We start from the raw sequence: 14208 nt of genomic DNA on the forward strand, positions 1-14208 counted from the left end.
AGGAAATTCTAATCGAAATTTTAAAAACGGTCATTTGACCGGTCGTGGTAGGAATAGTGTTAAGACGCGCTTGAACAGGCGTTGCTGATCTTACAAAATTGTTCGGAATAACGACATAACAATTAACGGTAAAGTTCAGATTCCGCGACCAAGATTTAGTCACGAGGAAACGTTAATCTCGCTCAACTGACCTTCAATCTAAGATTAGTGTGCACGAACAGTGGAAAACCCTTTAGTTGCGCGCCGACCAGACTTTCCTCGCCGGATGGCGCGAAACCCACGATGCCGACGGAGTACTCTCTGCAATATTTGTCCAGTAATTCGCGGTTCCATTTGTCCATTTGCAGATACTTGTTCAGGTTCTCGAATATCAGAACTCCGTAGCGACCTTTATCGAGATTCGTCAGCACGGGCAGAGACTTACCGGCCACTTCCAGCTTGTACCTGAAAACATTTTACTTGGCGTTAGTTAATAATTAAGTTGGAAATTTCGGGGAAACATTGCTGGCCACATATTATATTTTCAGTAATTTTTTTTTCGAAAATGCGCAGGATTTCGGGGGTATGTGTATTCATAAAAAATAATTGAAATTGACCCCCACAACCATAAATAATTTTTTCAGAAAAATTTGAAATTTTTCAATTTCGTCAACAAAAGGCACCTATTCGAATTTTTTTCTCGATAGTCCGTAGGATTTCGGGGGCATGTCTATTGACAAGAAATGATCGTAATTGACCCCTTCAACTAAAAATAATTTTTCTAGGAAGATTTGAAAAAACTTTTTCGCCGAAAAATTTAGGCACCTACTCGAATTTTTTTCTCAAAACTGCGTAGAAATTCGGGGGTATGTCTAATCGCTAAAAATGATCGTAATTAATCCCCGCAACCGAAAATAATTTTTCCAGAACGATTTGAAATTTTTCAATTCCGTCGAAAAATGTCAACACCTACTTGAATTTTTTTCTCAAAACTGTGCAGAATTTCGAGGGTATGTCTATTCACCAAAAATAATTGAAATTGACCCCCACAACTGAAAATAATTTTTTTAGAACGATTTGAAACTTTTCAATTTTGTCAAAAAATTAAGGCACCGTCGTTAAAAATAAATTTGTAGCAGTACGTATACGTACGTTACCGGTATAGTTTCATCGATTCTACATCGATTCTAGAAAAATGTTCCATCGTTCGAATTCTCGATGAAAGAAACGCAACGAACGCGACCGTGCAGAGTTCTCCGGGAATCTTTATCGGGAAGTTAACGTCGAGAAGAAAAATCGGAGGTTGAATCGATAAAAAAAATTGTTAAAACATTCGGAAGCGATATCCGCGCGTGTCAACGATCCCCGAAAGACTTGTTTCCCTCGAAGATTACGAGCAAAGAGACAAGAAACTTTCCTAAACTTCTTTCAGCGACGCTTTTTATTCTTTCCGCGAGATTATGCAATAAAGCAAGCATCGCTCGGAGCAAACGTGTTCCTCGGAATGGAATAAACCCGTTTTTTTTCTCGCGTTTCAACCCCTGCAGCAGCTATTCTCTCTTTCCGTCGGTATAAATGTTTTGCCACGAATATTTAAACGACAGGGACAACGATTTCAACGACCGTCGTTACGACAATTTCAATCCGTCCATTGGTATTGGATATTTAAAACGGGGACGACAATAAATAGAAGAGAAAAAAAAATGGAATATCGATAAGAGAAGCACCACGCGAGTTTCATCGTTAAACGATAAAACAAGGACACTTTTATCGAAATCCCATTTATGCGGCATCTGAAACTGCCTCGAGAATAACAAAGTAATTACACGTATAATACACTTTTGCGTTTCGTACCCCTTCCGTTCCCCCTTCTTCCGACGCCTCTTTCTATTTCCTTTTTCATTTTTTAATAACGTTCGAATTTGGTCCATCGAGATGTTCTCTACTATGTATACAGTGTCAATGGGATATTTGGGTTTTTATTTCGGCGTGGTCGCGTTTTCATTCGGTTCGCCGTCCGATAAAATGACTTTATCACCAAAATAAACCGACCAAGTTCGCCGATCCTGGTCGAGAATTTTTTTCGCATTTTCGCGAAAATAGTTGAGCATGCCGATAATGGATCGGAGACGAATTATATGGACAGAAGAGACGGTAGAGACGGCCACCTTTTACCCTGAAAATTGCACGAGTCGCTGTTGTACATTGTGTGGTTTTGAGTATGATAATCATTATAAAAGAAAAATGTACAACGAGATCGCATATAAGAATAAACGTTTGTTAAGTTTAATCCTGAAAAGAAGACTCGTTGCACCAAGTAAACCTGACAAATTAGAGATAGAAATTGCAATTGCTTTGAGAAGCACGCTCGAAGAAATATCAGAGAAACGAAAGACCCAACGTTGAATGCTAGTTTATGAAACGCTAGATAACGTATGTACAATCAGATTCTCGGCGTTTGTTATACAAACATCGAATTTCTACGCTTAAATCGAGATCTTACTGAAACGCCTCGTACGATTTACAGCTGTTACAATCACGTCACGCTTGGAATTCGTAATGCAAATAGCTAAGGAGCGTCCATTAACTGTCGCACTTTTAATGAAACTTTCTAGGTTAATGGAGCAGCCAGGAACGAGAGTTACCGCCGGAGACACAATTAACTTAAAAAATTGTTGCGTGGATACTCGACAAGAATTTACAGCCATTTGCGTAGAGAGAAGGAATCCGTCGATTTAAATGGTTCGGTTAGTCACAGCTGGTGGAAGAAACTGATTCTTCTTCGAAAGAGTCAAACAATGGCGGTCGTTGGCCGTTATCAACAGCTTACAGCCGCGTGTTTGCGCGTTGCGATAGAAAATTGCAGTTAACAGATGAACGAATGTCGGATAATTTAGCGGAGTAATCGGTTCGATAATTGGCAACCGCCCATTAACGATGGCCCGGCAATTTACGGAGCTAACGAACTGCCATAACGAACTTCGAAGCGGCTCTTTTGTTCTTGGCCGAGAATTGGCTGCCGCGTCGATTGCCAGCGTATGCTTGGAACGCGTGCACCGGGTCCGCCGAAGGATCCTCCGTTGGGCAAGATTCAAAGGTATCGATCGACGAACCATTGAAAAACGCGTGTCCGCAATTAGGTCTGTTTGGCGTTCAGCCTTCGGTGGTCGCGTTCGGTCGCTCGAGAGTCTTTAGGGAGGATTATATCCTCCGATCGTTTCTACCGCTGCAACCGGAGTAGCGACTTTGACCCTTTGCGTTCCAATTATGTCTCTCGAGAGACCGGCCGACTAGCTCTTAAGGGCGAACCACTGGAAGACTTTAACTAGTGCTATTCGTTGTTTGTATTATACGGAATACCCAGTATTATTTCTCACGGATTTGCCCGACGAATGGACGCGTTTAAATTGACGCGAATTCGCTTTACCGTTTAAATTGAGAGTCAGAGTCATTTTTTCACGATAAATTTGCTCGAATTACAAGAAGCTTGGGAAATCCTGGAATACAATATCAATCAACAGAGACGAAACTGAAATTTCACCGGACCTCCACCCGGTAGCGCGATGTCAGTGACAAAGGGAGGACACGGTCGAATCGTCCTCCCTACGGGTTTCGACGAGGTTTTACTGGGTGGGCCAACGTAAAAAATAAATCGATACGCGTCAGAGAAATTTTCTGTCATTGGACCTTAGTATTATATTAAAGTTATCATGTTAAGACTTTGCTGGAGAGATCTTCGGAAACGTCAAAACGTTTTTTGACATATTTTCGTTGTAGATTCACCGTATAAACGATCGATTGTATCCGTTCCTTGTAAAAGCAGATTTTTGGTAACGTTTGGTACAATCATATACGATAAGAGGCGAATATTAATCGGCACTGGTCTCGAACACGTGTCTCAGCCGGCGTTGCATTTTAAATTCATTGTCCGCCTGGAAATTCCTCAGGAAATTATTCGCGTTATTACATGCAAATGTTTAATCGCGCGTAATTAATGCATACAGCGTTAATTGAAAGTCCGTTTTCATTTCGACGGTACCGTTAGTATTTTCCATTTTCCGGGTGAAATGCATTAATACGTTTCACGTTCTGTGCTTCACTATCGTCAGGATCTGCATGGAATTGATAACGGCACCTTGTTGAAATTACACGGTCTTCCCTCATTAACTGGACCAGCGGATTCTGGGTCGCGTTTCGTTATCCGTACAGAGCTTACTATATTCTAACGTTAGATGAGTTTCAATCGAGCTATGGATAATGCAAGGAAAAATCGACCAAGATACACGGATAATGCAACAGACGAGTCTAAAGGTTTCCAACGAATGTCGCTTGGTTTAAATTATTTATTCTTTACGTATTGTATTTGTTGTGTTGTCGGATCAACCGATAGAACGTAACGTACGACCAAGTTTTATAGTATCCATTTTTGAGTCGCAAGAAATTATGTAACAATTAACGCGTCGACAATTATCGAAACGATACGATGAAATGATATCGAGGAGCCTCGATTACGAACGAAAGTTACGCAAACTCTAGTCAGAAAAATATTTTCGCCGAAAGGGTTCGAGCTCGCGCGAGCACATTAGGGGGGTGGTAGCTGGAGGCTGGTCCAGGGGAGAAATAATAATTTACCCGTGGGGCGTCGTTCCAAGGAAGTCGTACTCGCCTCGTAAATTCGTTTCGACGTGTGCCACCCTCCGTCCGCTTTCCCTTTGAGCTTGAAAAGCTCGCTCTATCGAGCCGCCTAGGAATAACAACTTCATAATTTCCGGGGTTCTTTCTGATTTGGCATACCTAAGTTACGAGAGAATAGGGGACGAAAGGAACTACGGAGAAATTTCTTCGGACTTGCATACTTCCCTATCGAATATTTCAATCGTATATCGGCTAGAAAAACTTTTTCAATTGTGGCGTCGCCTCCCATGCTCGCCACCAGAGGGATCGCGCTCTCACAAGCGCTCGACCGACTCCTCGGTTGCTCCTATACAGGGTGTTCGGCCACCCCTGGGAAAAATTTTAATGGGAGATTCTAGAGGCCAAAATAAGACGAAAATCAAGAATATCAATTTCTAGACTGAGGCTTCGTTAGTAAGTTAGTAAGTTATTAAAAAATTAAATTAAAAAATTTGAAATCATTCTGAAAAAATTATGTTTAGTTGCAGGGGTCGATTACAATCATTTTTGGTGAATACACATACCCCTGAAATCTTACCCACTTTTGAAAAAAAAATTCGAGCAGGTGGATTTTTTCGGCAAAATTGAAAAATTTCAAATCGTTCTAAAAAAATTATGTTTAGTTGCAGGGGTCGATTACAATCATTTTTGGTCATTAGACGTACCATCGAACTCCTACCCACTTTCTAAAAAAAAATTCAGTACTGGCGGAACTTTAAATGTTAATAACTTTTTAACGAAGCCTCTATCAACAAATTAGTATTCCTGATTTTCGTCTTATTTTAGCCTCTAGAATCTCCCATTAAAATTTTTCCCAGGGGTGGTCGAACACCCTGTATATGTATATACATTCCTCGAACGACTTCCCAATATTTACAAAACCTGTATCCACCCCATCCTCATATACGGCCCTCCAGTATGGTGCAAATTGTACAAAACAAATACCTCCGCGTCATTCTAAACAAAACGAGCTATCACACAATCGCTTCGTTGCATGAGAACGCAAAGATCGAGTATATCCGCGAGCATGTCATGAAGCTAGTCGCTGCAGCTCAAGTTACTATAACTCCCAGCATCCAAACCCCCTAGTAGCGTCACTAGGGAATTACTACCCCGAAGATATACCATTAAAGATCCGAATACAAACTCCCAGACTAATCATCGACTAACCGTCCACAGCACTCATCGCATGATGCATGTAAACGAGGTTTTTGAAACTTTTCCCTCGAGCTCTAACCCAAGGAAAACCTCAATAACACATTTTCATAAACATTACAGATATTAACAAACATTTTAAGTGCAGGTTGTAGGGCTCTAGCCCAGGGTAATGCGGAAGAAACAGGAGAACGAGATAAAAAAAAAAGCTTTCCAATATCCCAGTTGTCTAAGGCAGGGCCTGCTAGGAAGCCTTACTGATGAGTCCACTAGCAGGCCCCTCCTTTCCTTTTCTGTCCTCTTACAAAATTCTCCCGAAATTCTACCCTCAGCCAGCAGCGCCACACAATAGTGCTTAAAATATTTGGTGCAACGTGTGGAAGGAATTTTGCGCGTAGATCGATCGTGTGCCGATTGATACGGATTAAAAAGCAACCAGCGATCATTGTTACGATGATTTATTACCAGCGATGATATGTACGTAATCGATTTCCAAACCTAAACACGGAGGACGTATCTAGATGTTTTTCTTACCGAATAACGACGAATAGCTCGCGTCCAACTAACGCAAAGATTCGCAAAAATACGTCGAAATGAAAGATTCAAGAACTTCCGGGCTAATTCGATATTCTGCGATGGTAAAAGGGAGATGGAGCAGACTCGAACAAATCTTCAACGAAAACTCTGTGACGCGTGAAAGGCTTAAGGCAGCTTCCGCTCGGAGCTTTATTTTCCAGAGAAAGTTCTTCCACGGCGGAAAGGAACAACAACGTTTCGTCATAATACCTAGCAGAAACAACACGTGAAATCCTGAACGTTCGGAAATTCTGTCGAACAACATCCGACTCGAGGTACGCTCTGTGTGCGTTTAAATTCAAGAGACGTACGTGGATTAGCTTTACACAGAGTCCTGGCGATCGAACGTAAATAATTCTTTCACTGTGACTTTTCCGGTTCGTTCGAACAACTGCGTGTTTAAACGTAGAAACCTAGATCGAAAGTCTGTACTTCGAGTATCGATACTCAAGGGTAGACAACAAGATTGTTAGTTTTGTATTTATCGCAAATGGACGACGATGGTCACGGAAAAAGGAGAAAAACATCCATGGTACCGAGACGCTTGAACTAGAATGAAATTATTACTGCTTGCTCGAAACTGGTCCCGTTACGGCGCATATTTACCACGCTTTCGTATTAATAACTAGCTGCAGGTGAAAGTAGACAAGTTTGATGTAACTTGGGCGCAGCATCGCTAACGAAGTTTCGTACTTCTCGATCCTCGACTGTCGTCTGTCGAAAGTTTCCGGAAAAGGAAAGGGAAACAATTTGCTCTGATAGTCTCGCAGCGCGAAAGACTAATTTCGCTTGAATATTTTCAATTAATTAACTATTTCGAATCGAGCGCAATCTCGCTTAGAAAATGTTCGCTGATTTAATCCAATCGGTGCAGTGGACGATCGCTGCTCAAGGAATTAACTTATAAAAAAATTACGTTGTTTGAATAAAAGCTAATTGCTTGTCTCTCGCATATACAACACATTTTAATAATGCACGATGACAGTAGAAATGCAAACTGCGAGACCGGGGAGCTTGAAAAATACAGGGAACTGGGGAATCTGGCCGGCGCAAAGAAAAATAACGGAGAAGAGAAATAAAGATTACCAGCCAGCCATCCTTCGGAAAGCAGTGCTGTAGACGAGGTGGCAAACACGATTTACCTCCAACACTTGGAAAAAAGACTTATCATCCTGGTGTTCTCCCAGCGTCGAAGGAAGCTGGAGAAACGAACCAGACGGGGGTAAACGAGCGAAGTCTTCGTCAAGAGGATTTGCAGGATGAGTATCCCCCGGAATGAAGAAAGATGGCGCGAGATGAGCAGGGGAATAATGAAATACGGCCTGACATAGCCGGACAGAGTTTGCAAGACTAAAAAGTCCGATCCTTTTAAAACTCTGACGTATAAAATCCCAGGGGCGCGTACTCCAGAGCTATTTCTAAGAATTCCATCTGAAACCGAGCTATCGGGACGAATTGATCTGCCAGTCTCGGAGAAAATCATTTCGCCAACGTCATTTAACGCAGTTTACGATTCGCTTTGAAAGAATGCAAACGATGCGAGATAATTTTGTGTTAACTCCAGTAAAATCGATCGACACTTTTACCTGTACGACTTTTTATTATTATTATATCGAATGAAAATATTTTTTAAAGCACAAGTTCAATCGGTTCTAAAGTATAGAGCTAGGTAGGTAGACAGTTTACCTTTCGGTGTGTGTCGGGCGTGTAAATAGGAGAGAGCAGGGCACAGTTTCCGTTTGGGTGGGCGTGTTTTTGCGTGACAAACCTATGCCAGTAGTCCGATTTGGAGGGTCGATCGAAGATGGTCCAAGTGGAACATACCGTTTGCTTCTGGCTTTGCATTCTCCAACTAATTGGTCACGGTGCTGGACCCGAACTTCTGTACGCGAGCATTGTACGGAACCCGCTTCCTGGAATCGGTGACCGTCCAGTTACCGAACAGAGGGTCTCTGTCTAGGCCTAAATTTCAGCTAGACATTGCCCCCGAAGAAAGAAGAGAACAATTGAGCACTGTCTCAAGAGAGGGCTTCAACAAATGGCTCTCCGTCTTTTCGATGGGGTGTCATTTCTCTTGCTACTTTAACCCTCTATTCGCCTGTAGTTGTAGAAATAGTAGTTAGTTTCTTGTTTGGCAAATGTACAAACAAATTGTACATGCTCGACGTATACTCAAACTTAGAAATATTTGCAAATACTGTATGTATAGCAAAGACGAAAAGGGAGAATCTTCAGCTTTCACTGTCTTAGAACAGTCTAACAACGCGTATTAATAATAGTGAAACTTTAGACGCGTGCAGTTCCGAAACTACCAGTGTTTTATCCGTTATTGAGCCATCGTTGGAAGCGGTACACCTTCCCCTTTAAACTGGTTTTTGGTTTTTGGCGATCCGACTTTCCGTTTCCGAGATATCGTAATTTATGTAAAGGCGTATTTTTCTTAATTTGACTATCACTGTCTTCGTCTGACGCGTCGCGCCGGATCTCCTTGTCGCACGTGCGTGGCGATGACCTTCCCCGCGTACGTGACTCTAGTGACTTAGTTTCGGGCGTAGTATTTCCAAGAATTTACTACGCACTGTTAACTATCTACGCGCGCGCGGGATCAATGAACTCGCGCGAGCGCAACGAAATGTAAACAAACCCTATCTCCGAAACTAGCCACCGCATCGACTTGAAATTAAAATCGCTATATCTCCGGAACTAATGAAGCTATCGACTCGCACAAACGCTCATTTTAAAGGGCATTTCATCCCCTATCCGATGACCATATCAACCATTATTTTTTATGCTGTCTTCTATGCTTATTTTAATATTTACTTTGACTCTACATACCGAAAGACGTTTTGGCAACTCCTATTGATTATACGACTGGTGTACGATACAACTGGTTCAGAAATTGTTTATTTAATTCTAAATGAATTTAAATACAGGATGTCTGCATAATTACTGTGCGATTGTTTCGTAAATAACTGCTTTTTCCGGGGATTAACACTAGATTTACGGAAGCCGTCAATTTTACGGATGGCTGATTCCATATTTAAAATTGTAGAACGCGTAAATATTATTTTTTAACAACCTATGTTGAATTTGATTGATGCAATGGCATGAATACATATTCTGATTAAAAAAAAAATTGTATTGTAAGGTAATCGTCAACATGAAAGATATCAATAAACATACGTGCGATCAATGCCCGTAAATCTAGTGTTAAATACGGTATCGACTTGAAATAAAATTCATTTTCAAGGGCGGTTTATCTTCTATCCGACGAAAATTAAAAAATTTCGACGTAGTATTTAAATTTTCTGTACGAAGTTAAGGTACCAATGCACGTTTAGAGTAAAAGTATTGAATATTTTTGTACAGGTTCTTAAAGTTCATGCTTGAAGAATAAAATATGCAACATAAAAGAGGATATCTTACGAATAAACATCAAAACACAACTTTCTATACACATAATGCAAAAGTTATAAGTACGTTGCCTCGTGAAAGAGAGAAAGAAAGACTGGTCTGGTTTGCTGAACTCTTGAGCTAATAGGGATCACTGTAAGCGTTCGGTAGACGTAAATGGACCGTTCTCGCTTAATCGTCAACAATAACGCAGCGGTCTCCGGAACGGACAAGTTCTATGAACGATAACGTAGTCCGACTTGGGAGTTGGCCAATTCCGCGCAGTTTGTCGTTCCATTAATCGGCCAAGGTCCGCCGAAGATCTTCGATTTGCTCAACGTTATCGTGCTGTCAATACACGTAGAGACCGACTAGCTAGCTGGTTGCACGTTTATCGACGATGATGCAAATCACGTAACGCGGCTGCGAGGCCGTTATGAGGAATGGCTCGAAGCGATGACCGGGGACAGCTAATCGATACTCCTATTTTGAGGCGTAACCGGGTAAAAAGCAGATTTACGAGCAGTTTTTCTATCGGTGAAATTTTCTACCGTGTCTTCCTTTGTTCCGGTTAACTAACCGAAGCCATTATTTTCTACGACAGAATTTTAGACGCGTCTAACGTTATCGTCGATCGTCGATAACAACGGGGGTAGGCGAGCTAAATGTACATGCATCTACTTCATGATTCGTTCGTTTCGATCTATACGAAGTTGGTTTTTATCGGAAAAATCGGTATTACACAAGATGTCCCAGGTTTAAGGTGACAAAGTTTATCTCTAAATCGTGATCTCGGAGGCCACTGTATCCATCTTTTTTCATGGAAATGATTACTTAACCATCGAGTAACATTTGTTACGCAATGCGCAACAGCACTTCGATTCGGAGTCCAAATATATCTTAATTGTTCTGGTAAAAATTAATATCGATAGCTTCGACGACCTTAAATAGTAAATATGATTCGCGAATACAAAACAAATATTATCAATTCATTTCAGTATTGTATCGCGATTCATATTGTTTCCATTGAATTCCCCAATATAAATAAGTTTCTCCTTGCGATGGAAATAACTTTAATAAAAATAATACCGACGATGAATAACAATACTGAGCAAAATAAAGCAAATATTTAAAATTTATGACGTCACGTACGAACTGGACGTTTTCCATTTTCTATACTGTGCGCGAATACAGTATTTTATTTATGTAGTAGTTTATTATTTATTTTATTTTATTATTATCATCGATTGTGAAATATGAATTTATTACACGTAAGAACGAACGTATGATATATCGTTGGATCGCGTAGATATTTGCGTTGGGTCGATGCGTGTCTCGTCGATAAAACCGATTAGAATGTTTCCTCTTTTGAAGGTGCAAAATGTATGACAAGTCGAACGAGAAGAGGGAAATGAAAGGATAAAGAAAGAGGGCGTTTAAAACTGGCCGTTGACGAGGCTGGAAATTAGTGTGAGAGCGTTGTCGATCGACAACGACGCGACGTAGCTGCCACGGAGTTAATGAGATTCGGGCACAGATGAAAGGGTCTTGGACGAACGTGGAATTAATGGAATTGTCGCGGCGATGAAGCTCCGAATCGATTCCGTGCCGTCTCTCGAAACGACGACCCGATTCCGTGGAACGCGTGCCGCGGGGACACGGGACGGAGGGTTTTCCTTCGTTATGCTTGAATATGTCGATCGATTAGCGAACCGCTCTGGGACGTCGTTGCCGAAACGATTTTGCGGTCGTCGACGAGCACGAACCACGGGACGATAACGATCATCGGTACAGCAGAATCTTGATCAATTGATAACGATAGACCTTGTCAAGGAGTGTACCTAACACGCAGTGGCCCTTATAGGTGTTTGCTTTACACCATATGGCGACTCTCCAGACTGTAACAATGTAATGTTCTGTGAATTACAACTATACAGGCTGTTCGGCCACGCCTGGGAAAAATTATAATGGAGGATTCTAGAAGCCAAAATACGACTAAAATCAAGAATATCAATTTGTTGATGGAGGCTTCGTTAAAAAGTTATTAACGTTTAAAGTTTCACTCGTATTGAATTTTTTTCTCGAAAATGCGCAGGAATTCGGGGGTATGTTCATTCACAAAAAATGATTGTAATTGACCCCCGCAACCGAAAATAATTTTTCCAGAACGATTTGAAATTTTTTTTTTCGTCAAAAAATTTAGGCACCTATTTGAATTTTTTTCTCGAAAGTCCGTAGGATTTCGGGGGTATGTCTATTGACACAAAATGATCGTAATTGACCCCCACAACTAAAATAATTTTTCTAGGAAGATTTGAAAAAACTTTTTCGCCGAAAAATTTAGGCACCTACCCGAACTTTTTTCTCAATAGTGGGTAGACTTTCGGGGATATGTGTATTCACCAAAAATGAATGTAATTGACCCCCGCAACCGAAAATAATTTTTCTAGAACGATTTGAAATTTTTATTTCGCTGAAAAATTTGTCCACCTTACTAAATTTTTTTCTTGAAAATGTGCAGGATTTTGGGGGTATGCCTATTCAGCAAAAATTATTATAATTGATCCCCGCAACCAAAAATAATTTTTTTAGAAGGATTAAAAAACTTTTTATTCGCCGAAAAATTTCAGCACTAGTCTGTTGATTTTTCCTAAAAATTCATTTTTCATTTTTAATAAATTTGGTTGACGCTGTACAGAAAAGTTGTTTAATACTTTTTTGTAGGTACCCATGGACTCTACATCTCCCCAAAATTTCAATGAAATATATTCACTATTGTAGGAGTTATGGCTGTTTGGAAATTGGACCACTTTTATTGGGTTTTTCTCATTTTGCAAAGTCAAGGAATAACTTTTCGAAAATTTTTGGAATTTCCATATATTGTTCACCAAAATATGCGTTGTTTCGCTTTTTAAACATTAAAATCCATCAATCCGTTCAGAAGTTATAACGTTTTAAACATGAAATTTCAGTTTAACATTTCTAGCCTCACATTAGATTTTCGGTAAGGAATTTTTTTCTCGAAAATTCATAGGATTTCGGGGGTACGTGTAATGACCAAAAATGATTGTAATTGACCTCCGCAACCAAAAATAATTTTATTAGAACGATTTGAAAAATTTTTTTTGCCGAAAAATTTCTGCACCTATCCGATTTTTTTTCTCAAAAGTGGATAGGATTTCGGAGGTATGTCTATTCACCAAAAATGATTGTAATTGACCCCCGCAAGCGAAAATAATTTTTCCAGAACGATATGAAATTTTTTAATTTAATTGTTAATAACTTTTTAACGAAGCCTCAGTCAAGAAATTGATATTCTTGATTTTCGTCTTATTTTGGCCTCTAGAATCTCCCATTAAAATTTTTCCCAGGGGTGGCCAAACACCCTGTGTACCAGGTATGTATATGCAATGCATATGTATGTATACAGATTATATTTGTCGATGTATTGTTGATGTATTTAGATTGGAAAAGTCCGACGAGAAAGAATGTAGGCTCGATCGACCATAGATCGTATAACGGCTGGAACTCCGAGACCTCTTTCGCAAAATAATTCAGCTACTATTGGAGAAATTGGCGCCTTCTAAGTATCATAGATACACAAATGTCTCGGAGAAGAGGCGGGGTGTCGCATACGAAATAGAGGAGGGTTGGCAGAATGAGTGTCCCGGTGGGGACCGGAATTTTCCTTCATGAATAATTCTCAGGGTCCCTTCGTGCATTCGTTCCCTCGAACAGCCGGAACGCGTTTCAGAAATCCAGAAGCCGACTACAGCATCCGCTCAGGTACACCGAAACCGGGCGTCGATCATCCATTTCGTTTCTGCGCGCTCAGTCTCATCGAAATTCGTTCTACGTATCTGTCCCGGCGTGGCGGTGCAAATGGGCTTAAAGAGGGTTTATACACCTTCGCGCGCTAAAACATTGACGTACTCTTGGTCCTTTAGCAAGGACCGAGAGCAAAGGGGAGTGGAAATTTCCTTTTGTACCCCGTTTCTGTTTGATTTCTTTGCCTCTTTCTTGGCAACAGCACCGTACATCTCTTTTCTCTACTCGTATCGTAGATGAAATTTTCGAAATTTCTCTATAATCGTACAGACGCTGAAAATTTGCATTACGATCAAGCACGACGAGCAGCGCGTTACGGAAAAGCCTAGAACGGAATGATCATTTATGTATGCCACGTTTTTAAATACCGCGAGTTCTCCAATATATCAAAGGTGTCGTAAACAGACTCGCGCACATTATTTCATCGACACGCACCGAGCGAAGGTGTTGGTTTCTTATCCGAAAGCAATGTATCGGGCAATATCGATCGAGAGTCGGTCTTTTGTCCACGCCCCTGCTACCCTCTCTTTTCGCTTGGTCGTTATTTTTTAGCATCCCCTATCTCCCGCCGGTACTAATGCAGTCTGGACCACGACACTCGTT

General features: G+C 40.8%; 1 protein-coding gene across 4 annotated transcripts in view; it reads right to left on the reverse strand.

The window, feature by feature from the left end:
- Nucleotides 1–14208, reverse strand: part of LOC122401634 (bifunctional heparan sulfate N-deacetylase/N-sulfotransferase) — a 253772-nt gene that overhangs the window by 12333 nt on the left and 227231 nt on the right. For all 4 annotated transcript variants that reach the window (XM_043403874.1, XM_043403875.1, XM_043403873.1 and 1 more), the window contains one exon: nt 192–444. In XM_043403874.1, coding sequence (XP_043259809.1) covers nt 192–444 — 253 coding nt within the window. The remainder of the gene's footprint in view (nt 1–191; nt 445–14208) is intronic.

Source organism: Colletes gigas, unplaced genomic scaffold (assembly GCF_013123115.1).
Source record: "Colletes gigas isolate AHSC1104 unplaced genomic scaffold, ASM1312311v1 Colletes_gigas_Sc00026, whole genome shotgun sequence".
Lineage (NCBI taxonomy): Eukaryota > Metazoa > Arthropoda > Insecta > Hymenoptera > Colletidae > Colletes > Colletes gigas.